The 26,489-nt window shown below is 34.6% G+C and overlaps 1 protein-coding gene across 4 annotated transcripts in view; it reads left to right on the top strand.

Moving 5' to 3' along the window:
• Positions 1 to 26,489, top strand: part of LOC134532306 (gastrula zinc finger protein XlCGF58.1-like) — a 136,600-nt gene that overhangs the window by 83,712 nt on the left and 26,399 nt on the right. The window contains exon 5 of one of the 4 annotated variants that reach the window (XM_063368767.1): positions 10,503 to 14,094. The exons of the other annotated variants lie outside the window; for them this stretch is intronic. Within the exon in view, the coding sequence (XP_063224837.1) occupies positions 10,503 to 11,703 (1,201 nt within the window). The 3' untranslated portion in view covers positions 11,704 to 14,094. Of the gene's footprint in view, positions 1 to 10,502; positions 14,095 to 26,489 lie in introns of those variants that run through there. 4 annotated transcript variants of the gene reach the window in all.

Here is a 26,489-nt window from a genome sequence, read left to right as displayed (position 1 = left end):
CCACAAATGATGAAAGCATAAAAATATTGAACCCAAAAAAATTCAGCACAACAGTTGAAACGAGACAAAAACACGACAAAATGATCTTCTGTTTTGGAAAACTATTGTGTTTGTTTCGTCTTTTCATTTTGTCAATGGCGTATGTCCAAAACTTACATCAAGTCATGCACTCCCATTGCACAAATATTTCAAAGATAATAAAAACATCATGCTCATTTCTTAAAAGATAATCTAGTAAATCTAACTTGTTGATAAATTTAAGCGCGGTAGTTTTTTGCGGTATTTGGGTGGTGTCATGCTGGGAGACGTGTTTGCGGTGAAAGGGACACAGCATCCTGTTTGTCTGCAGTTGTACGTGTCGTATGTGCCCAAACATTGTCTTCAGGTATTGGAACAACATCTAACATCCGGTAATGATTCAGTAATTGTTAGGTGTGACCCTCCGTGCTGTGGCAAATGGTTGACATTTGAAGCTTAATGCAGTCAGCGCTTATCATTCTGGCATTCTTTGGTTTTCAACACATAGAAAAAAATAGAGAAAGAAGCTTGCATTCAAATTTTTTTGGATGAGTTCAGGTGTTTTGTTGATTGACCTTTAGTTTTTGCCACTGCGCTGCCCAAAATTTATATTTCTTTGGTGTTACTGCTAAAACTTTATCGATGTTCAGTAATTCTGCAAAATGGCTGAATAGGTCTTCATTGCAATATTTTAATAATAATTATTGGTAAAGGTTAAATTTATTTAACACTATCTGTACAAAAAGTAAAGGGGTGGGAAAAAAAGGAAGAAATTATGCTCAAAATTTTCCTTGGTTGAAGACCCTACTGCCTTTTCGGGTCTGGTGTCTTTAAATTGACACTGATGGCTATTTTATCATTTCCACTTAGGACATTGTATTTGTGGTTTCTCAGTTTTCTTGATAACAAAAAAGGAACAGTGTATTTTATGTGGCTCTAATCAACTTAGTGTAAATACTATATTTATGGTGCATTTATTATTTTATTTCATACTCTGGGAATTCACCCTGATGGGTCCTTGTATTTTTCAGTCTTTCGTACCTTGCAGTGTTTGGTAAATTTGATGATTTCATCTGAAATGATGCACGGAAGCAGAATGTAATTTTGAAACATTCAATACCACAGAGTGTATTTGTCACTCATTTATTTCCAACTATGGAAGTGTATGTGCCTCAATAAGGCACCACATAAGCTGTTCCTATCACCACATGAAACTGAAAAAAAGATATGTATGTGTGTGTGTGTGTGTGTGTGTGTGTGTATGTGTATATATATATATATATATATATATATATATATATATATATATATATATATAAATAAATATAAAATTGTTGGTTTTCAAATTTTAATGCATGTGGGAATGAAATATTACTTTTTTTTTTTTCTGCTATCGTTATGTACAGCAAAACGAATAAATACATTTTGTTATAAAGTTGTCAATCACATGTGCTAGGTAAGTTTATTAATATTAAATAGTCAGTTGTGTGAATTTTTTTAAAATTTAAATAGTAAAATGATTTTTGTACCTTTGAAGATTATCACTTTTTTATTATTGATTATAATGCTATGACCATTTCTAGGAACTATAAGTGAAAAGTTTAAAACAAGTAGAACTTTTCCAAAAGGCCTAATTTATAATTTAGTATTAGTTCTACTCTGTTTATGGTTTTTATGCTTATTAAATCTTTATTTTGCTGACATTTAAGTTACTGTGTTTCAAGTCCTTTATCACAGGTAGTTTTTTTACTTCACAAATAAAAAAAAACAGCATGGTGTCAAAACCTCCATTGTACCTTATAAGTTGTATTTGTTTTAAAAAAACTAATAACTGCATTCTCTTGCTAGGTTGCTTATATCACACTGCTCTAAATGTGCAACATGGCTGTAATGAAATATATTAAGATACTTGATTTCATTAGATACACTATTACATAGACATATTTTAGAAGTGCAGCATATCCCGAAAAATTTTGTATGTGTAGCATACCTCATTCTTAGTTTTATGTGCATTTAAATGGTAATTTAGCCTCTCTTACAATGCTCATTCCAGCAATTATTTCTGTCCTTTCTGTGTGCTCTGTTGCCAGATACACACAACGAAAGCACAAAAGTTTAAGAGACAGCTTTATAATGTAATAAAATATTGCTTGATGTACCTGAAACATTGTATTTTGTAAAGTAAAAATTGGATTGAGAATATTGGAAAGTAATTTTCCTGTTCTATTTCATCAAAAGCCTCATTTGATTATATTAATTTTTTATTTATAGGGAGCTGTAATTGATAGACCTAATTTTGGTTTTAACTGTTTTTGTAAAGAACTTTTTAAAAATGTATTTTTTTAATATTAAAAAGTTTGGTTCTTTTTAACGTAGCATATAATTTTATGGAAAACCGTATTATTACTAGTGACGAACTGACTGCTACAAATAGTTTCTCCTGTCAAATAATATTTGATGTTTACCATTAATTCATTTTTTTTAAGAATGACGACTTTAATAATACTGTCAATAGAAACTATTTTTTTGTTCTTAGAAAAAATAACAAATAGTAAAATAAAAAAATGACAATTGGTTACTATTGCTAATGATGTTATACAAAAAATGAGTTTTTAAATTTAACAAGCATGTTAGTATCAATGTGACAACAGGAGTTGCCATTTACTCTGTACTGCAATCTATGCGTGAGACAGGTTATATGGTGAATTGCGATAGAGCAGAAATAATGCCGAAAAGCATATCATAACACAGAAATGGAAGTTAATACACTATAAAGCACTGAATCGCAACAAAAATCATGAAATTAATCAAAAAATTAAATAAAAACAACTCAAATTACAAAAACTTAATCTTTGTACATTATAAATTCAATGTTTGTAAATTATTTAGCATGGATCTAGCATCAAAATATATGTATCAGATAGGTTGATTTTTTTTATATTGAAACTGTTATTAGTAACTAATTTTTACATTACGCCATTGGTACATTTTTCAAACACATATATATTTGTTAATTTATTTTTCCCAGTAGTTAGACATGCTTATTATAAATTATTATATTGTAAAAGTGTCTTATTTGTTGAAAATTTTGCTATCTTTATGAATAAACAGAGTTCATAAATTGTAAAAACAATCACAACTAAATATCTGGTTTTAAAAATGAAATTTGCCTAAAAATAAAACCATAAAATCTTGTCTTTAATTATATATAATAAACATGTTGAAAATTCTAAATAAAAGAAAATATGGTATAAACAGTTATAATTTGTGTTTTTTTTTTTAAGAACTTTATGCAATATTAATGACATATTTATCTTCATTGAGGAATTTGTTAGGCCTTTACAGTATTCACTTGGTGCCTTGTCATTTATGTGACAATTTGTATACAGAATTGTTTCTTTTTGGTTCATTATACATCTAACTATCTTGCTTCTTTACGTGTTGAGTTGTACATTACCTTTTTATGGCAAGTTATTTTAATGATTAAAGATGTGTATATGCCAAAGTATTTTTTTGTATACATTGAACCAAAATTATTGCACAACATTTTAGTGATAGGTGTCTAAGTCTTCTGAATGTCTTAGCAGAAGAAACTATAAATTTTTAAGCACCTCCACAATACTGTGATGCGCTTAGTCAACTTAACGAAGTTGTTGATGGTGGGAAAGTTTGAGATGAAGCGAAGTCAAGGAAGAGTTTTGAGTGACATTTTGTTCCTTCCTGTTAAGCTTGAGTTGAGATGGTGGTTTCTCTGCCAGTAAACAGTACCCCGTTTGTCTTACAGGTGGCATTTGACACGGTACGCTCCATTGCGCCAACCTAAATACGAAGCAGATTGCGATGCGTACCGCGACATCCCGCCGTGGATCAAAACGGAAGATGGCGTGGATCTAACCAAAATAAAGAACTTTGAGGCAGTGTTCGAAGTCCCGGACCGGCCCATCTTCGAGTGCGACCACTGCGGTAAGATCCTGTCGACGAGGGAGAACATGAAGATCCACCTGAGGATACACACGGGGGAGCGGCCATTCACGTGCCACATCTGCGGCAAGAGCTTCCAGGCGCTGTCCGGGTTCAAGCGCCACCTCAAGGAGGTGCACGAAGGGGTCAAGGACAAGCGCTGCGACATCTGCAGCCGCGCCTTCGCGAACAGGCGCACCCTGGAGGACCACCGGCGCATCCACACGGGGGAGCGGCCCTTCGTGTGCGCCACGTGCGGCAAGATGTTCAAGACGAAGGCGTCCCTGTACATCCACAACCGCAGCCACTCCGGCGTGTTCCCGTTCCCGTGCTCGCAGTGCGACCACCAGTTCCGCACGCGGGCCACGCTGTCGCTGCACGCCCTCCGGCACACGGGCGAGAAGCCCCACGTCTGCGAGACGTGCGGGCGCGGCTTCCGCGTCAAGTACGAGCTGGGGCGGCACCGGCTGGTGCACTCGGACAGCAAGCCCTTCGCCTGCGAGCAGTGTGGCCACGCCTTCAGGCAGAAGAAGTACTTGGCCAACCACAACCGGACACACCACAAGGACTCCTTCAGCAACCTCGTGTGCATTTGACCAGAGTGGCACTTTTTTTTAGTGACGTTGACAGTAAAACGTAGTTGGCGAGTTTTCATTTGTTTGTTCATTTCCAACCAAGTTATTTGAATTTTGTGTACTTATATGTCTGTTGGTTTGTAAAAATTTTTTTTTTTTTTTTTGGTGTGTTATGTTTTCTTCTTAAACAATGTTTTTTATATACTTGTGTTATTCACAGAATCTAAGAATCCTGTACAAACAATTGCTAGTTATTTTTTTATTTAATTGATAACATTAGTTTTGTTACAAAATAAATCTAAATTCTATGATAACAAAACTAATTTGCTGATCAAAATATTCTGATAGGTGCTTCAGCAAACATTCAGTCTTTGAAAGCTGGATATTCCAATGTAATAAACCCAACAGACACAGATTAAGAACCACGCCTACCCGGGCGCACATAATGATGTGCACAGCTTTAGGAACAACCATGCAATTTGAAAACTGCTGAAGATATCTGAGTGGTTTCTGATTACAAAAAGCATGTAAGAATACGCTGAGGCTGGATGAGAAGTTGTGTTTCCTTAATTCATTTTTAAACTGTATTTGTAAGAGTGTGAAAAGGGCTAAAAGGTGTGTTTTCAGAATAATTTCTAGACATGAAAACCCTAGTACAAATTCTTCAAACCATTCAAGGGATTTGCATTTCTCCATTACCTTCATTTATCCACCATATGTTTTGGTTATTGCTCAAATCTCATTAATGCCCTATGCCAGGTCAGAGCCTTGCACTTTGAGGCGATACCGCTTTTGAAACACCGGCGAGCTTCGCACTTACAATCCCACCTCACCAACACTGATACAGCCCTAACTAGGCGGGCCCCTTAATTAAGCACCAGTCTAGTTGATCATGTATCAATAATATTATTTTGTTAATATTTTACGAATATCAGTGTGAAAGTCTTAATTTTGGCTGAAGCCTTGCCAGGGACACCTCATCTAGAATACAGCATTTGCATTTTTTTTATATGTCTGATAATTAGAGCCAAGATTTTATGGTGCTATAAAAAAATTCTTGATTAAAAATAGCTGTGTTTGTCTTTATCTTCTTCAAAAATTAAAACACGCGCAATGATAAGTATCAAGCAGAATTACTTTGAACAACTGCTTCAACAATTTGTGGTAAAAACTTATCATTTGTTCATAAAACAGTTAATGAGAGTAAGCTTAACCGAAAAACTGCTACAAAAACATTCAATATTCTTCTTCAATGTTCCTTAGTTCATGAGAAAGTTATAAATATGAATATGTATAGCTCAACATTTTTATTAAGTGCAATGTCTAGAGCCATGATTTCATGGTTTTGTTAATATTTTTATTTTGAAAGTTATTCAGATATCAAAACAAGAGATGTTATTAGAACTACTAAACCTACTTAACTTTTTAAGAAAAAATTTTTTTTTGAATGATTGATTGCATGGTGTAAGTTTATTTCTGGTGCCAAAATATTTTCAAACTGAGATTTTACTAATTGTTTGTCTTATTATTTAAGTACTAATGTACTATTTTCGGTTATAATAAGAGTCAAAAAAATCTACATCCTATAATGAAAACTCAAAATCTTTATAATAATTATACATTTACTTGTGATTCCATGTATACTTTTAGCCAAATTTTGGGGTACCAGCTACAGACTTTTTATTTACTTTACTGTTAGATATTAAGTGCCATTAATCACAAAATGATTAGTTTGATTTTTTTTAAAAATATTTACTAGTTCTATGGAGCAGTAAATTATTTTGGCTGGCGTGATTTAATTTCAAGTGTTTTGTTTTTGCAATAAAATATTACATTGCAAATCTATAACTGGTTGATAAAAAAATAATTGCTTATTTAGGAACAAAGTTTTAAGCAAAGCGAATGCATTACCAGTTTATCTTTAATAAGCTAAATGAAGGTCGTCATTCCGAAAGGAAAAAATCAACAAATTTCATTCTAAAAGGGAACAGTCTTAGTTGAAACTCAATATCTACAAGATATGTTATTTGTGAGGAATAATTATAATGAATATGATTTGGGATTTAAGGACAATCCAAAGGGGGAAACCTGAAATGGAATAATAATACAAATATACAAGATTTGTATTTAAAAGAATTACTATGAATATTTTGATATCAAAAGAATTTCTACATAATTTGAATCTACGAAACATGAACTTCGGATCAACAGAAAATAGATGTTTGACTTATGGCAATCTTCGAATACCTACTGAATACCATTTAAAATAGTTTGAAATGAGAATTAGAACTTTAAGGGATCAGCGGCAGTCTAATAACGCAGAAACAGCTTTCTACGACCATCCGACGGAAACATCTTGGTGCTACTAGATAGAAGGTGTGAAGGATGTCGCTGAGAGGACTGTACTATCAGACCACCTGTGCTGCCTCGAGGTCAGCCGACTACAAGTCCTCCTGTGCTGTTGGGGCCGAGTGGACAAATCCCTACGAAAACCAGCCTACTGAAGGATGAGGGTAGTGGAACCATGACGTTACGCTAAACGGCGCAAAGTTAGACTGTTTCTTGATTGTTACACACCAAGTTCGAAGCTTTATGTGGTGATAATGTCACACAAACAGCAGTTTTCCAATTATTACATACATTTTTTTTAATAACTTTAAATTAGTCATACAAAGTTAAGTTAAGATTCTTAAAAATAGCACTTTCTTACTGTTGTGATAAGTTGTCTCTGAAATATTTGGTGTAACTAGAATTTTCCCAAATCAGATTTTAACTTTGTACTTTTCTCTTATAACTAGCTTCAGTCGCTTTTACACCAGTGGACCACGAGTTAGTTTATCCCGAGCAAAGATTAATTTCATGTTTGTTTAGTTTGAACGGATGTTCATGATGGATAATTTTTTTAATATTGCTTCTTGATAGATTACAGTAATTAACATTCACCCCTTTTAGAAACAGAATATGGTGTTCACGAAAATATCATGTATATTTTCTTGTTTAAAATCAGTCTGGAGTTAATGTAGGTAATTGCCTTATTTATTTAAAGGTGCCCAAAATAAGCATTTCAGTACTGTTGTCAGTTCTCTGGCTCAATTTTGTTAAATCACTAATAATCTTTGGTCAGAAACGCACACATTGTATGAAATATTTTCATACCACATTCTTATTGGCAACATTTGTTGTTTTTAACAGTCTTTCAAATACACTTTTATTTTACTGCCATATCAAGACACGCTGCTAGTAGCATAGATTTCTTTCGATACTACAATAATTGCAACTTATAAGATCTGTCCTCATAGGTCATTAGGATCAGTTATTACATTGCTTCGAAAGAAAAATTAATTTATATAAACTAAATATTTTTTTCTTAGTACTAATATTTTAAGTTTTTAAATGAAAACCTAAACTAAAGATTAATGAAATTCTATATTTTAATAGATAGAATGAGGTAATTCAGGCTGATTTCGCTGCATTTAGTGTTTTGCATTGCATTTCTGTGTTATGCTGTGCATTAACTTCTATTTTGGTGTTTGATTTCAATATCGCTATTATTTTGGTTTTATCTATTCACCATATAATCATGCCTCTACCGATAAAGTAAAAAAAGTTAGTTTTCAGTTTTCCAAATAATAAATAATTTTTTTGTGGTATTTTTATTGTTTTTTGTTTTCATAGCTTATTCAGCTATTCTTTTGATATTGTGCCTTGTGTACCAATTTCATATTTTAACACTATCATTGATGATGCCATATTTGTGTTATTTTGTATGCTAATTTAGAATTTTTTATTTGTTTTATATTTACTGTGTTTGATATTGAAAGAAGTATAAATAAAAGCCTGGAAATTGTAATGCTTGTACAGTAATTACATTCTTAGACATGTTATGAAGAATGACTGTATATATTTGAGCTTTGTTTTATTGTTTATATAGTAGGTGTGAGATTGGTTAAATACTTGAAAGAAAGCAGATTTGCCTATCCCCTTCTCACACACATACATACACTCACACACTGACTGGTACTTTCCATTACTTTAAAACACGTCTATTTGTAGGTTACCAATATCGAAGAGGCTTTTGCTATGTGAACAAATTGGAAGGCAACCATACATTCTAGTTTGGTACTTGCTTAGCAGTATTTTATATCCAACATAGTACAGTGGAGTCCTGTTAATCTGAACTAATTGAGGCCAAGACCTGATCGGATTACCATATTTTCGGATTAGCTGAATAGTAGCAGTATTGCAACAGCTTGTAGTATAATACATCTATATGCATTCAGTTATCATTGAACACAACCTATAACATTTTTACAAACACAAAATCATTAAACATGTTGATAATTGATCAATGGGTCAAGATATTAATTTTTCAAATATAACAAATAATTTTTTTCAAATATTTATTTTTACACTAAAATTGTTTAGATTGTCCAGTTTTTTTGGCTAGCAAGGTTCAGATTAGTGGGACTCCACTGTAGTTACATCTTAGGTTTTGGTTACTCTGCTACAAGAAGCTGGTATTTCAAGGCTTTTTTGACTGTTCATTTGGCTAACTTTGTGCTGCATTTTTCTAAAGAAGTTTTGTTTCCTCAAAATTATCATACAATATTTGGAGATATGTCCAACAAAATATTTGGGAATGAAAAAAAGATCAATCTCATTTCACACACCTGTTGTGTATTTTACAGGAGTACATATTCACAGAAAGAAAACTTGCATTCTGATAAGCATAGGATATCTTGTTTTATCTATTTTTAGCTCAGATTTATTATATTTTTAAGTTGTTGTATAAATTATTTTTATAATAAACATTTTTATGTGATCATATGTTGTGAGATAAATATGTTAGGAAAACTATTTTTATATTCTTAAATTTTTTTATTACCAAGCTTTAAATGTTTTTTTATTTCTTTGGCTAAACAGGGTGTCTACCAACCGTGAAAATCGGGAAAATGGTGGGGATTTGACGTGACCCGGTATTAACTTGGGGAAAAGGCCGCAAATTTCTAGGTAATGCCAGAAATGTTTTGTTGTGTCTTTAATGCTTTCCTCTTTACGGCAGGCATGACTTCACCTTTTTTGAGTATGAATTTATTTATATATTTTATTTGTGAGCGAAATTATGTTACTGGAATCTCAGTAGCGCGACAGAGCGACGCATAGGATGTGTTGCAACAGAAAAATATCCTGGTGTATGCCCATCCCTTTCCTCATAGCGTTTAAACCACTGCCTGCTAGGTTTATTTTGACAACTATCTTTTTCTCTGGGTTGACAAAATAAGGTTGCTTCACAATGTAAAAAAAATTGACTCCCCTTTTACACAGCGTGGCAAACACTCCACTGTGTGCACCTTCAGTAACATTACACATCTCACCCACTCACGAGATGTCATGGCACTTAACTGGAGTAGTATATAGTTCTGGCCCACATCTAATAAATTAAAATTTTAATGTAATCTTATTTCATTTTCCTTATGTAACTAGGAAATTTTTTACAATGACACTAGTAGTAAAGTTTATCGAAATCAAGAATTTCCAACATGTTGCAGACTTTGTTGACTCATTGCAAGATGAATGCCTAACCAAACATTCGACCACAATTTACTTTACAGTATTGAATTTAAATGTAAGGAGGATGTTTGGTAGCAAAGATATTCAGAACAATGAAATTAAGTTCTAAATAACTTTTCTGGGTAAAATTAATAATATGATCAAAAGTTTTAATTTTTTAATTTTTTTTTAAATTTTTATAGCCACTGAAAGCTTAGTAAGATAAAAATTATGTAATTGTTTGTCACAACCATATATCAGAATGAATCAACTTAAATTCAGTTTTCTCGTAAATATATTATTTATTGTTTTGGAAAATGTATTGTCAGTGTAGGTGGGATAGGCTTGGTTCTTGGTTGGTGATGACAGCAGGTAATGACTGCACACTTTGTCTTGCAGGTACTCTGATTCTTCTCTGGGCTCAAATATAACAGTGACACAGGAGCTGAACTTTAGGAAAGCGATCAGCGAAGCAGCCAAATCTCGTCACCCGGTAACAGACTGGATCAAGTTGGAGGAACACGACTTGTCGATCAAGTCGGAAAAGCTCGATTCGAAAGAGCTGCTGCAGAGTGAATCTGGCGTGTCCGAATTCGAGTGCGACATCTGCAAGAAAACTGTGTTCGACACGAAGGAGAATTTCATCGTGCACGTCGAGAGTCACGGGAGCGTGGGCAAGCAACGGAAACCTACGATGCCTTCGGGAAAGCAGCTTGGGAAACGTTTTGTTTGCCAATCCAAACAGTTTCTGGTGAAAAACTTGCGGCCAAAAATCGTGAGAAATTCTAGAAAAGTTAACGATAGTAAAAGCGTCGGTTTGAAATGTGACTCCGGACCCGATTCCGCCCAACGTAAAGAGCTTCGTCGCAGCGGTGTGAGTTTCCCGGGCAAGCCTCGGCAGAACTGTTCGAGGGCGCCACTGGCGTGCAGCGTGTGCGGCCGGGAGTTCAGCCGCAGGCACCACCTGTGCCGGCACGAGCGCTCCCACGGCGCGCAGGAGGGGGGGCAGGTGTTCCAGTGCGGGGTCTGCGGGAAGAAGCTGGCCTGCAAGGCCACGCTGAGGACCCACCAGGCGGTGCACTCGGCGGAGAAGCCCTGCACGTGTCACGTGTGCGGCAAGCGGCTGTCGCAGACGGGGCTGTACTACCACCTGCGCCACGTGCACGGGGGCGTGAAGCAGCACGCCTGCGCCGTGTGCGGCCGCAGCTTCGCGGCCCGGCCCGCCCTGGAGGACCACCTGCGCGTGCACACGGGCGAGCGGCCCTACGTGTGCGCCGCCTGCGGCAAGACCTTCAAGACCAAGGCCACGCTCTACGTCCACGGCAAGACCCACTCGGACGTGTTCCCGTTCGCCTGCCCGCGCTGCGCCAAGCCCTTCCGCAACCGGCACGAGCTGGTGAAGCACGCCGTGACGCACACGGGCGAGAAGCCGCACGCCTGCGACGTGTGCGGCCGGCGCTTCCGCGCGCGCAACGAGGTCGCCAAGCACCGGCTGCTGCACTCGGAGGACAAGCCCTACGTGTGCGCTGCCTGCGGCCTCGGCTTCAAGCAGCTCCGGTACCTGAAGAGACACGCCAAGACGCACCACCCGGACAACTGAGTCTTCGTGCCCTGTGCGAACAACTCGTGGATTACTCAAACTATTATTCTGTTTTATTTAGTTCGACCTGATGTTGCCTCAACATTTTTTATATGTCTGGAATTGCCTTTAGTGCAGATGAAACAAACAAAATTACTTACTGACAGCATTGATTTTATGGCAAAAAGATTTAATGAAATGCTCAGGAGGAATATGTTTGTGGTTGGTGCAGGAAACAAATAAAATAATACATAAATCACACACAGCACACACATACACACACGAACACGAACACGAACGCCCCTCCACCATTCCTTTAATTTAAAAAAAATATTAATATATAAATAAATAAGTTAAATAAAAATAACTTAGTAGTCTGTAATAAACTTTTAAGATTATTTTCAAGTATTTTCTTTGTATATTTCAATCTGAGAATGACTACATTTATGTATAGGTTAACAGCTAGGTTAATGAAACTTATGATTGGGAGACATAGCAAACTGGAAGTTTAAATTATTATCTACAAAACTGAGATTGATTGTATGAGATGGTTTCAAACCCAGGAAGTTTCGGGTATATCTTGAGAACTCACCAACTATGCACATTTGGACACACGTTTTGAAGAAAGTACTTTCCCCTGATTGTGCTTAGTTACGTGGCTTTAACAACCAGTCAAGTTTACCACCAGCCTCTGGAAGATATTTCCTCATTAAAACCTGTTGTGTTTTCATTACAGTTGTTAACAGTTTTGTCACTGTTATACTTTCAACCTGTTTTCGGTACAGTAATTACAAAGATGGCAGGAGTGTGGAAAAGGAATGGTATGGTAGTTAGCAGAGGTGACACTTTCGTTTACGTGTGAAAAAAAAACCCAGTGAAAAACGCATCAATAGCGGTTTCTGATTTGTGCCTCTGGCATCCACTTGCTATGAGTGTTCTGTTGTACCAGTACCATTATTAAGTACAGTAAAACCTTTTTGTTGCGACCCCATTTATTGAGACCACCTCTCTATTACAACCCGATTTCGAGGAACCGTGAAAAAATTGCTGAAAATCGGACAGAAAATAAGTTTCTTGTGGTGAGAAGCATTTTACTGCGTTTCTCTTGCCGAGTGCTGTACTGCCGCAGGCAGCCATATCTAAAAATAGATACCACTTCCTGTCAACCGCTGTCAGCGCTTGACAACCCCCATTCCACGTCCCTTTGCCGGCAGGGTGCAGATAAAGGTTTTTGTGGCAACGTGTTTACGTTTAGTTTAAGCGAGTGTGTCTAGTGTGGTACGCAGTTAAGGCAAAAACAAAAAAAAATCTACCTGCTGGATTTCTCTTGATTTTGATTACTATCGGTTGACAATGTTTGCTTAGTTTTTGAAGTCTGATTTGGTATATTTTCTGGCTTGAATTTGTGAACTAATACAATGCATGAAAAACGCTCCGGCCTCAGCGTGTGAACATGGTAGTCGGCCGCTCGCTCGCCCTTGCTCACCCTCACCCCGTACCGTGCGCTGCGGCCGATCTCGGATGCTGCTTGTACTTGTTAACAATCACGTTATCTGCTTCATTTTAACGAGAATAAAAATATATTTAAACTGTCAGCAAATTGATAAAAGCTTTATTTGTCCACAAAACAGGGCACAACACTGGCCCGCAAGGCTACGCCACTTTTTTCCCACGCAGGAAAAACACTGGCTGCCGTCTGTCTTCCCCGCATTTATCTTTCTTCTAACATTCCACGTCTCACCTCTCGCGCGAGCAATAACGAAGCGACCACTCATTGGGCCGTTTTATGCTTTGGTGACAGCAGCTTGATTTTATTCGGTATATTCCTTTTCATATGACCCTTGCAATTAAAATACATTTATATTTAAGTTTGAAAGCTTGTAAATTCCTTGTCAGAGATGACTGAACTCGAACTTGGTGTGAAAAGTGACATATTTTGACATACTTTTTTTGGGCGTGTTTGGGGGGAGGGAGGGGTCCGAAAATATTTACAATGATCTTACCCCTCCCTCACCGCTTTAGTACCCCATTCATAATAGCCCAGTTTTATGGGAGAAAGGAGGGTGAAATGAGCATTTTCTCACTGAAGGTTTTTCAAAGGGGAGCGAAGTTGGGGTGTTATAAGGGAGGACACTAGATGGTTTGTGTGTCTGGGAGGGATGAGCTAGCCTTGAAGAATGTTAATGAGAGGGGAGGGAGGTGTGAGCTTATGCGTCATGAAGCCGCTGCCGCCAGCCAGCCGGGCGAGCTTAGTGTGCGTCCACTCACGTTGCAGAACCTACCGCTGCCATATTTTTAAAGGAAATGTCCTTTATTATTTTTGTTATTCTTACATGAACATTATTGGAAGTATTAAAGCCGACACAAAAATACGATGTGTGTTAAAATTAACAGATTTTAATGATCTTTCATTTCGTTTTTTTTTTTCAATTTTTTCTGATTTTCACATTTTGGTAAAAATGTCCAAGTTTTTGACGGTTCCCGAGAATGTATTCGTAAAATCACTGCTTCGTTAAATCCGGGGTTCTAGTGTATTTAACTATGGCAAGCAGAAAACGTACATGTAAACTAACCAGTAAAAATAAATTAAATGTCTTTTGACATATTTTCTTTAGAGGTGGCCTGTAGGGCGGCGGACTTGTCATGAAGGTTGAAGTGGGTTTAAAGCAAAGCCGTCTGGCATTGTGAGTGACAGGATCCTGCCATTGTACGGCTGGTTTCTTAGCGAGTAGCGGTTTGAAAAGATGGGTGGTGGGGGAGGGGGGGTGGATGGGGGGGGGGGGGGGAGAGTTGAAATCAACTGGAAATTTCGGAAAACATCTATTACGACCCCCTCTATTAAGACCATATTCCTGGGAACCGTGAGGGGTCGTTTCAGAGAGGTTTGACTGTAGTACAAATGTTACTGGTTTTATGTTTTTCCATAATTAATCTTCTGTTTAGAACAAACTATAACTTCCTTATAATTTTTTAAATACACTTTCCAAATTGTTATAAATTTTATTTACTTATTTTATGAACTGATTTTGCTAGGTTAAAAAATAAAAATAATTGTGTTGACAGTCTTTTCAAGTTTATAAAGTACAGCTAAAACATTGTAAGATTCTTCACTGGATATAAAATTACTACATAGTACAAAATTTTCCCTGTCAACAAATTACAATTATTTTTTAAATGTAGAAAAACCTGTGAATTAATCCATTATAAAAGCACTGTCCAACTTACTGATCAGCTTAGAATCAGTCTAATTTTTTTAAAATCTTTATTACTCACTACCCTATGTTATCTTTGAAAGATTTGTGCAATGGGAGTGCATGACTTGATGTAATCTTTTGGACATACGCCATTGCTAAACACTGTGCTTGGCAATGGCGTATGTCCAAAAGATTACATCAAGTCACTACCCTATGTGTTTTGTTACAATGCATGAAAGTGTGCTTTTAATTTAAGATTCACGTGCAGTTAATTGTTATCCACTATCACTTGACTGCAAATGTTTCAGCAGCATATTTTTAAGGCTAAAACAAAAATTATAACTTGGCTGTGGAGTGATAAACTGATACCTTCACTATTATTTTTTTTTAAATGTTTTATGGCAGTGTTTAAAATTTAACAATTTGTAAGTTTAGTGATTTGAAAATTAAAGTGAGCTTGGAAATAAATATTTTCTGGTTATGTTTTACAAGTGTGTTAATTAAATAACATAATGTAGGATAAATAATTTTCTGTAAAAATTTTTTTTTAGAACTCCAGACATGCTAACAATTAAAAAGTTATTTTAATGATATCCTTCATCAATGCCTAGTCTTCAAACAGCTCTTTTGCATACTCATGTGAATACAAGGTAATATGTTTAGTAGTTTGAGGATTGAGATTCTGTTTAGCTACCACTTTATATGTTGTATTATAAGCCCTTTTCAAATTTAGGGTGTAGTGTTGTGTTAAAATAATAAGAATAATATTAGTAGATGAGAACTGCTTTTAGAGTCTAAAGTCTCTTTTATATTTATATCATACAATGTAATAAATATGCTCTGCAAACAATTGTTTACTTAAAATTGGATGTGTTGTACTGTCATTCAAATAATTTTTTTTTAATGCAGTAATGAGTATCAGTGAAAAATTAAACAGAATACTGTAGGTATAAAATGACCTAATGTTTGTATTTTAGTGTTCATCCATATTTTCTAGAATAAAATTCTGTGACCTATACTAATCATTACATCGCCTTATGATAGTAGGGTTTAAATATTGTAATTAAAAAAATTCTAATGAGTAGAAGCTGCCAATTTTGTTTGTTTAGGAAATGTTTTTTGTTTGTAATTTATATACTTGATAGTAGTTTTGGTAGAGCGCATTCAAAAGTTGGTTCAACATGTCACACCTCTGCCTGAAGATGGCTGGAATAGAGAGGTAATCTATGCCTCTCTTCCGGCTATGAACAACACCACCAGAACTGTACAACCACTCTCTGGTCTAGTTAGTATGTACGATGCCACACTTAAAATATCAAATCTTATGAATCCATTGACTCAATTTAAAGAAATTATGATTGGTTACAAGTGAGTGTTTTTGTTTTGGTACAAAACTTGACATTAAAAAATTAAACTGTCCACATGTTGGGCTCATGGGGAAGAGTTTGAGGCAAGGGTTATGAAAACGTTAAATAATTTGTGGGGAGCAGCCATTTGCGAACTGGAATATGTTATCCCACAGCAGGAAACTTGTATGTTTTGGTTGTTGAAGTATCACATTCAAAACTTTTAATGATACAGCAAAACTACCTGAAAAAGAGGCCGGGAGGCCGGGCTGTGTCTTTTTTTTTTTTTCTTCATAGAGATGAAACTATTACTTTGTTCCTTGTTCCTGTGTCAGAATTTACAAACTAAGAACTTTATTGGATCTGAAAATTACCAGCTATGATACACCTGTTTTTTTTTTAAATTACATTGTATTTAATTTGTTTACATTTTACGATTTGTAATTTTAACAGAAGTTTGTATTCGTTTTATCAACTTTTACTTGCAGATGTAAATATACGGGGCGACTACAGCTCAAGAAAGTCACGAATAAGTAACAAAACTGGAGTACTGGTCACTAAAGTAACAAAAATTTTCTAACATGCATTTTGTGTTTCAACGACTTTCTTTAGTTTTTAGTCGCTCATTGAATTCAGTTAGAAGGAGACTGTCCACTTACATCATGTGGAGAAAATCTATGAAAAGGTTTTAGCCAGGGACTGTAAGTAACGCGCTACTAGTAACGACGTTATTTGTAACAGTTACTTTTTATGGTAACGATCATGGTAACGCAATATATTAAGTTTTCACTAACTGTAACTGTAACTGAATTACATTTTTCTGCCTTAAAGTAACGATAATTGTCGTTACTTCTTGCGTTACATTTTTTAAATGTATTTCTTATTGAACGAAAGTTTTGTTGATTTTTTCAATCCCAGAACGAAAATCCCGACAAGCATATTATTTGCGATAGTATTGCTTGTACTTGTAAAACTGCTGTTGGCTAGCATGCGCTGGTATTTTGATTGTCATTTATTTAATATTTACGACATGCGGGTTTACTGCTGTGCTGTTTAATTAATTAACCTACCTGTGCACATGCGCGAAAGCAGTGACATAATCTAATGAAACGAGAAGCCTAGAAAGCAGTCCAGAATTTTCGTTGCCGTGGCCTTCATATTCTAATTTTTTCGAAGTTCGGTCGACTGATAAAAATAACCTTATTGTGAATTGCTTGTTGTGTGGTGCTGCGAACAATTTTGTAGTGTGAACTAATTACTCAATGTAATTTAAGAGCTATTTAAATTTTTTCAGCTTAAATAAACATATATCTTTACTAAACACAATATGTTATATTGGCTTTTAATTATAACAATATTATGTATCACATTTTAAGTTTTTCACAAAGTAACTGTTAAAGTAACTCACAGTTACTTTTCTCAGAACTGTAACTGTAACTGGTTTATTTTCAGTAGTGTAACTTGTAATTGTAACAGGGTTACATTTCCAATGGAGTATTTGTAACTGTAACTGAGTTACTTTTTAAAAGTAACTTTCCGGTCCCTGGTTATAGCTTTGTAACCTTTGTTCTTCCAAATAGTAGCTCTATTTTTTATAATGTAGGCTCAATTAATATATAAGAAACCATCGTGTGATGTAAAATAGTTGTACGAAAATATTTTATTAAAAGTCCTGAAATTATTTTGCCAGACAGTTTTAGACCGGGACACCCTGATGCATTTGCATCAGTTGTTTTTACTGTAAAAAAATCGTACTAGCTCTTTAAAGAAATTTTCATGACTGAATGGAGGAATATAGAGCACACAAGGTCTGTATACACACCAATTTGGAATGGGATTTGTGCTTCGTTGGTAATCATGTACAAGTGCACAAAAAAGGAAGTGTGTGTCTGTCAGTGTTTGATTGCTTATAAGTTTTGGCAGCAGGATGACATTGTGAGACCATACCATAAAAATATATTTAATTTATTAAGTTAGTTTAATTTTCATTATATGTACTTTATTCTTCAGTTGTTATTTCTTAAAATATTTGCACTTTGTACTTGTCTTATCTCTCTTTTGTACCTGAGGAATGATTTTTTTTATTGTTGTAAGTGACAATGTACTGACTTCTACAAAGGTAAAGGCATCCACAAAGACTGATTATATATATATATATATATTTAAAAATACTTAAATATTTGTAACTTGTAATTGAAGCATTTTATATTAGTGTTGTAATAATGATACAATTCAATAAATTAATGCAACCGTTAGAAAAAAATATTTATTTATAAGTAAACATGTCAGAAGTGACTGCTGATAATGGAACCTCTTATTTTTTATCAACAAAACAACTTTTAACAAGTGTTAATTTTTCTCACCCATAAGTTACTGAAAGCCAAAAAAAATAAATTTCTAGTGTTCAAAGTATTCCAGAAAAATACTGCCCTCAAAACTTTAATAGGATTCAGTAATTTTATAATCATAATGCATTAACTATAAATTTATTTTATAACTACAGTTGTGCCAGATGGTCCCCAAAATGAAAAAATTGTAGTACCAAAAACAAACCCCATGGTTAAATTTTTCATGCTTGGTTGAATATTGCAATTTTCTGGAGAAAAAAAAAATGTAACATATTTTGTATGATTCTGACATTTTTAATACAGTTTAAATATAGTTGCTAAATGGTGAATGTTTTGAACTGAAAGAAAAGGCAAGAAGCCAAACTTAGTGATATGAATGACCAAATTGTTAAAGCAAACCTGTAATTTATAAATATTCTAGTTATGTGCACCATTCACCTCTTGGATGGATCATATCCAGGTATCAGAAAAACTGATAAAAAAAAAAACACAGTGTTGGTTTTTTTAAGGCTGGAAGTTTATATTTTTTTTTTGCAAAATATGTAAAAATGTCACTGAAAAAGAATTTCAAATTTGTATCAGTATTTAATTTTGTTAAAATTGATAATGTGAAAACAGTACAGAAAAAAAAATTATTGTAACAAAACACCAAACTAACACAGAAAGCAGCACAAATGATTAGCATACTGCATTAACAGAAGAAAGAGAGAAATAAGAATTTTGACTTAAATATTTTTCTGGAAGGAAAATATTTATACCTGATAAGAAGAACCTTATCTTTGGCAAAATTTTAATATTACAGACATATTTGGTTACCTGCGTTATCCAAAATAATATTTTTTTTATGCATTTACAAGCACAGATTGATGCAGTAATTAGTTTCTATAAAAAATACAAATGTGATGGATTGTTAAAAATTTAGTTTTTACATTACAGATTGTTAACTAGTAATTTTTAACTCTGTTTGAGGCTTGTTGTCAGTTGTACATAACACATTGCAGGGTTCTCATGTATAAGGTGGCCATAATTTGTAGGGAGACATTTCACCTGATCAACACTTTATCTTGCAGGTGGTCAGCATCTCCGACCTGCGCACAAGACAACATTAAACTGGAGTATCCCACCGTAGATGCTGACACACTGTCCCGTAAGGTAGCTTGTGGTCTGAAGCACGGCGCAATGTCTCCCGCTTGCGTTTCTGTGCAGCGGCACACACGGTACGTGCGTCAGAGCCGGTCTGCCGCGGTGGTCAAGCCGGAGTTGAACTTCTACACTAGCTCTTGCGCTGGGGTGGTGGCTGCAGACCAGTATGTGCTGAAACAAGAGAAAGATTCTCAGGGTGGTCTGGACGTAGAACACGGAGAGTTGACCGATGTGTCGAGTCCCCTGGCAGCGAAGGAATCTAAGAGGGGTTGGCACAAGCGAGAACTCAAACTCTTGTTCGGCGCGATGGACGGACGGCACGCCGACGTTTGCGACGTGGACTCCAGCAAGGTAGTGGTTGACGGCAGAACGTTGTACCGCTGTTTCGAGTGCGGCAAACACTTGGGACGGTCCACGTTTGCCAGCCACTTGCGCATTCACACCGGCGAGAAACCGTTCACGTGCCACGTGTGCGGGAAACAGTTCCGCACCTCGAGCTTGCTGAACCGCCACATCCGCGAAGTGCACGAGGGCGTTAAGGAACATCCGTGCGACGTTTGTGGCAGAAGGTTTGCGTCCAAGAAATCCAGGAACGAACATCGTGTCACGCACACGGGCGAAAGGCAGTGCGTGTGCCACTTGTGCGGCAAAGCATTCAAAACCAAAGCGTCGCTCTTCGTGCACAACGTCTTCCATTCGGATAACTTCCCGCACGGGTGCCTGCATTGCAGCCAGCGATTTCGAAGACGCCAGCAGTTGAACGACCACGTTCGCTTGCACACCGGGGAGAAACCTTTCTTGTGCAGCGTTTGCGGGAAAGCATTTAGGTTGCAGTTCGAGATGAAGAGACACACATCAATCCACTCTAAAGAAAAAAAGTTTTTGTGTTCTATTTGTGAACGGATGTTCTGTCAGAAACGGTATCTGAAAAATCACATGAAGATTCATAAAATAAAACATTGCTTTGAAGATAGTGTGCAATTGTAGATCTTATATTTAGATTTGACTTCACAGCAGAAACACTTACGACTTAGTTACATCTTTCTTACTTTATGAAAAGATAGCTCTTTTGATAAACTGAAATGATAAACAACCGATATAATTTATATTAATTTTCAGTGGAAGAACAAATGATTTATCTTAATTTTTTTAAAGCTTTACTGCATTAAAGCATTAGTGTTTTATAATGTGAAAATTAAAATAAGGAAAATAGTTGTGCATGTGGTGCTGTGGTAAATAAATACACTGCACAAACCAATCTGTTTAGTGAGGTAATCAAAGAATTAATAATATCCATCAATTTTTTTGGCAAAATACAATAAATTTCAAATTCTGTTAATTTTTTATTTTAGTTTATCCTGAAAAATTTGAAGTTAGGTATAACTTGATTTCCTGTTTTCCACATCTGAGTAAATCATACAATTAAGTTCTAATCTTTTTTTAATGTTTCATATGTATTTAATTTTAAAAATTAATAATCCATATACCTTTGCAGTTTTAAAAAAAAACTTATTTTTTTACTTCTGATTTTTGGTGTCCTTTGAAAATGTATCCAAGTAGATGTTTTGTGATTGGGGGTGTCTTAGTAGCATGACTAGTTACTTCTGTTCAACAGTTTTTTTTAGTGAAAATAAGTAACTTTTAGTTTTATACAGTAGTTCTCACCATGAAGATTGTAGTAGGAACTTTTGTATGTATTTGATACAATCATTCACTATGATTTTGCAGCAGTTACATTTGATAGGTGTGCAAGACATTCTAGAGTTTAGAATGTCTTGCAGAAAGATAAAGCAACCCTTCTGGGGCTTCTGACCATGTGTCATATTTATTTATATCTGTCTGTTTGTAATGTACTATTAAAAATACAAATATATGCATTCAAATCAAAATACCATACTATAAAATGTTTTTAAGTACATCTAGAAATAAATATTTAAAATGAAACAGAATTATATGAAACAAAAAGAAATGAGATGACAGGAAATGAAACAATCAAATTGAAATAAAACAAAATGAAATTATATAAACAAACAAAATAAAATGAAACTAAGTGAAATGAAACCAAACGAATGAAACGAAGGGAAACAAACTAAATATTTTCAATTTACTTTTTTCACTGTTAGAAGTTGATTTTATTAGTACCAATTCCCTCTTATAAGTTGGAGTGGTAGGTGAGTAGGGTGGTAAAAAAAAATTTCCAGGCAGTCGAGAGTGTGAGGGTCACAATACGGAACCAACGGACAGGAAGGTCACCACGTGACCTGGTCCCAAGCCTACCTCTGGCGAGTGCTAGCCGTGCGAAGGCTGGCCTCTCGGAGGCAGGCAGCGTCGGTAGTGGTCGCAGGGGAGGGAGGGGTCACTGCATCGCAGGGGTGAAGGGAAATGCAAGTGATTGACATGTAGTAGATGCGGGGCAAGTGCACTGACATTTTTCACATTAGCAAACAAAGTAAGTGTTTGTACTAGCTTATTAAGTATTATTTTTTTATGGTCCTACAATCTGTTGCCGCTTTTCAAGTCGCATATCTGAATAGCTGTATTGTTAAAAAATTTGCTGACTTGCGTGTAATCTTTTCTTTGTGCCGCTATAAACAGTTGGGATTTCATTGGCAACTCTTCTGTGTACCTGTTAAACGTCTAGCCGGCATCAGAGCATGCTCCTATTATCCTGTGATGTAGTGAATGGTTCTTTGCTATCAAAAGGCAAATGTAAAGAATCTCTTTTCACCCTTCCAACAATATTTCTGGAAAAAAAAATCGCATTGGTGTTAACAAAATCATGCAAAGCCCAAATCATACAGTAGACTTTTATTTGTATCAGAAAACAAGTTGGTATATTTTAGAAAAAAATAAATAAAAGAAAATCCAGGCATTGGCATTTTTCTTTTCAGTTAAATGGGGGTTTCAGTTATAATAATTTATCGGTCACTAAAAATGGGGGTGGTTGCATTAAAAATGTTTAACACCTGCTTTTGAAGATATAATATTGTTTAAGAGTACACACCAAACAATCAATTTTTGCAACCCGTAACTCATTTAACAACATAACTTTTTTAATTTTCTATCTCGTACCAACCAAAGTTATAATATTCTAGCTTTCAACACATCTACATGTTTCTTGTTTGGCTACACTCATGTCTACTTGTTATCTTGTTTTTCTTTTAGTACTGGTTGAATGCTATAGTTGCTAAAATAATCTCTCTAATAAACACACTGGTTTTATTTACAAGATAAAGTAATTTATTTGCATCAGGACAAATTTAGGATGTTTCTAAATCTTCTTGCAGCAGTAAGTTTAGGATATTTATAACTTCTTGTTCTCTGTCTGCGACAGTTTCAACATGGATGGGAATGATTAGCGCTTTCAGGACCAGTATTTTAGCCTGTGCCTCGAGAGTACACAACCAGTGTTGTACCACTGCCACAACATTTATGTTGGCTCAAGAAAATACGAAAGCGTGGCCTTTGAGTGAGAACGAAATGACGCATAATGCATCCACAGTGGCCAATATTGGCTGTGCCAAACTGTTAGGTGGGATGAGCATTTATGATCCGTCAGGACATGTATCACTGCAGGAAACCTCTTAGGAGTCGACCTTCTGTCAACATTTTTATGACAGTACGAATGCCAGCTATGAACATCGGTGGTGTTCTGAGGCACAAACTATGTGAAACTTGTGGGGCTAGCTGCCAAGATGTTTGGCTCGCTCGTACAGTTGATGGATTATGAAGTAGAATTAAAAGGAAGTGTGATGGACCGGTCGCATGCCTGTGATTCTCGTCGCAAACTGAAGACGGAACTTAGTCCCCTGTAATATTTTAACGAAACTATTGAATATATTAGACCATCATTGATTTTGAATACGATCACAAACATTCATTAAATTGCTGTAACAGTTTTTTCTTGTATGGACCCTATTTAACATTTCGCTTATAAAACCATTTTTCTGTACACAAGTTATTAAATTTGGCCCTCCCTACAAATCTTTATTTTTGACATTACTTTTTTTTAAGTTGAAACTTTTTGGTTTCCTTCATAAATTTTCCTACAGGTTTATTACATACTGTATTTGTTTGTTTTGATAGGGATTTATTTATGATTTGTCATCTGCCTGCCTTCAAAGCACAGTTTGCACAGAGGAATAAGGTGACGTGATGTCCAAGATTATGCTGGGCTCTGTAGCACTTGAGGATGACTCATTGCTCAGTAATTGGTCATTCCTGGTTGTGGTGGTTGTGATCACAGTGTTTGGCTAGTGGTTGCAGGGAATAAGAATAGAAAATAAAAGTGTTTGCAACACATCATGGAATGAAGATTTCTTGTTGTTGATGTTAATTTCTGTGAATGTTAAATAACCATGTGTTCCCGAGGAACATGTAATTGAAAGGAAACAGCTGCAAAGAGTGGGAGGCATCTGTTCTCTGCACTTGCCTGGAGGCAAGCTCTCTGCTGTTGCTGCGACTGAGTGCTCCATAAGGCAACACCACCTAATGTGATAGCGTTCGTTAGTTTATCAGGGTTCTGTTCTCATAGGTTTCCTCATTAGAATTTTCCTGCGCATGTTTATGTAAATAAAAATCTATGTGAACATTTTTCTGCTTAAATTTAATATTATTTAATATCTTAGAATTAAATCACTTTTTACAAAAAGAAAAATTAAAACCAAGTCTAAAAGTACCAAAAAATATTTTTAAATGATTTTCTTTCCAAATATTATGCATCAAAATTTTTATTTTGAAGTTCTATTTCTTTAGGTGCGTAAGAAAAAAAATGGGTGCGGGTACTTATGTACGCGCGTGAGAAGTTATACTTCTTTGGCATCATTAAAAAATAGTTTTTAATTGCATGCAAATAATTAAATACAATAAAATAATAAAAGGGCTGGAAAAAGATAGTCAACACAGTCAATAAAGTTCAGTTTAAATTTAAAAAATTAAATTATAAAAATTTAGAGAATAATAAATATATATGACGTAATATATGCTAAATATTATAAGCTTCTTAATTTTAAATACGTATTATAGATTATTTAACATTTTAAAAGAAAATAAATAAATTTAATAATAAATTCAAAAATTTAATTTAAGTTTATTCATTTGTTAAATAATTATTATTTTCTAAATTTAATATTCACTTTTCCTTTTTATCAAAAAGTTTTCAATAAATTTGTTCATTAATTTTTATAAATATTTATTATTTATTCAATTTAATAATAAATATTAAAAATTAATATTTTAATTTGATATTCGATTTTAATTTTGACAAATTTTTTATTAAATGTTTTATTAAATTTATTCCTTCATTTTGTAAATATTAAATAACCAATAATAAATATTTAACATTAATAATTTAATAATATTTAGTATTAATTATATTGAATAATAATATTTTAATTTATATCAATAAATAATACATACGGTTAACCTTAATTATATTGGAGCACTTGAAAAAGTATATAAGCACAAATTTTTTTCACTAATATTTACGAATAGTAAATAATATTAATCAAAATATTCAATTTAAATCACCACAGAATATAATTTTCCAGCACATATATAATTTGCACATGTATGAAACTAAAACACGTGTTGTGAATGTAGAAACTAGAAACATGTGGATAAATATTATAAATATGAAAACAGTGATCAGAGGCGACGAGCATGCCAACATGCGCGACTAATAGAGGTTCTATTTCTATTTTGTTGGTAGCTTTTTTTCGAGACTTAATGAGCGGTTTAGCAGGCTGCTTCAACCTGTTTATTTTGTGTTACAGTGACGCGCACACATCTTAAAATTTCACTCATCATATTTTTATAATGCGCCTAAAAAAGTATAACTTCAAAAATGACGAGACTGAATTTTTACGATGAGTGACAAAATTTTTACAGGATTAAAAAAAAAGCTACATTTATTTAAAAATTACATGTGTGTTTTAAATCTTATTCTTCAGTGATTGATATTGAATGCAGATATATATAATTAAAATCATTTATTTATAGTGAATATTAGTGATAGATATTGTGTTTATAAACTTTTCAAATGTATTTATATAAATGAGGTTATGTTCTTGTATGTATAATTTATTTGCATTATAAATAATTACATTATTTAATAAGTATTAAAATTTATCTCAATTATTTAACTGGGTTAAATAATGAATTTTTTACACTTGTATATATTGATATTGAATACTGAGTATTTATTAAAAAATTTTAATTTGATAGAATTAATAATTTACCCACCGTATTTATATTATCACACCAGTCCTTTAATTATATTATTTCTATTAATTATTTGGATGCAAAACTAGAGTTTCTTATTACGCCAAGAAAGTATAATTTCTAACGCATGTACTTAAGTACACACACACTTGATATGCTTTTATTAAACAAATACCTATATAGTCAGTGATGAAACAAAGGAATACGCTATATATATATATATATTTTTTTTTTTTTCCCGGGAGGTTTGCTTGAACTAGTTTTTGCTTAGATTTTTTTGACAAGTAAATACTTTTAAAGTGTAGGTTGCTATTATTGTACTTTGAAAGAAGAGGCAGTGCACCATTTTGATTATTTTGTCTGTGACATGTTTTTTTTTTTTTTGGAAATTAGTCTAATACCCATTTAGAATTTTCTGCAGTATATAATGCCTTTCAGCGATGATCAATCCACTTTTCTCAAAATAGAAATCTCTATAGCTTGCATTGGAAGTTTCTGCAAAGGAATAGTTAAAGTGATGAGCATGAGAGAAAATATTAATTTATAAGCATAGA

The sequence above is a fragment of the Bacillus rossius genome, chromosome 1 (assembly GCF_032445375.1).
Source record: "Bacillus rossius redtenbacheri isolate Brsri chromosome 1, Brsri_v3, whole genome shotgun sequence".
Classification (NCBI taxonomy): domain Eukaryota; kingdom Metazoa; phylum Arthropoda; class Insecta; order Phasmatodea; family Bacillidae; genus Bacillus; species Bacillus rossius.
This window is presented reverse-complemented; position numbering and strand designations above follow the sequence as displayed.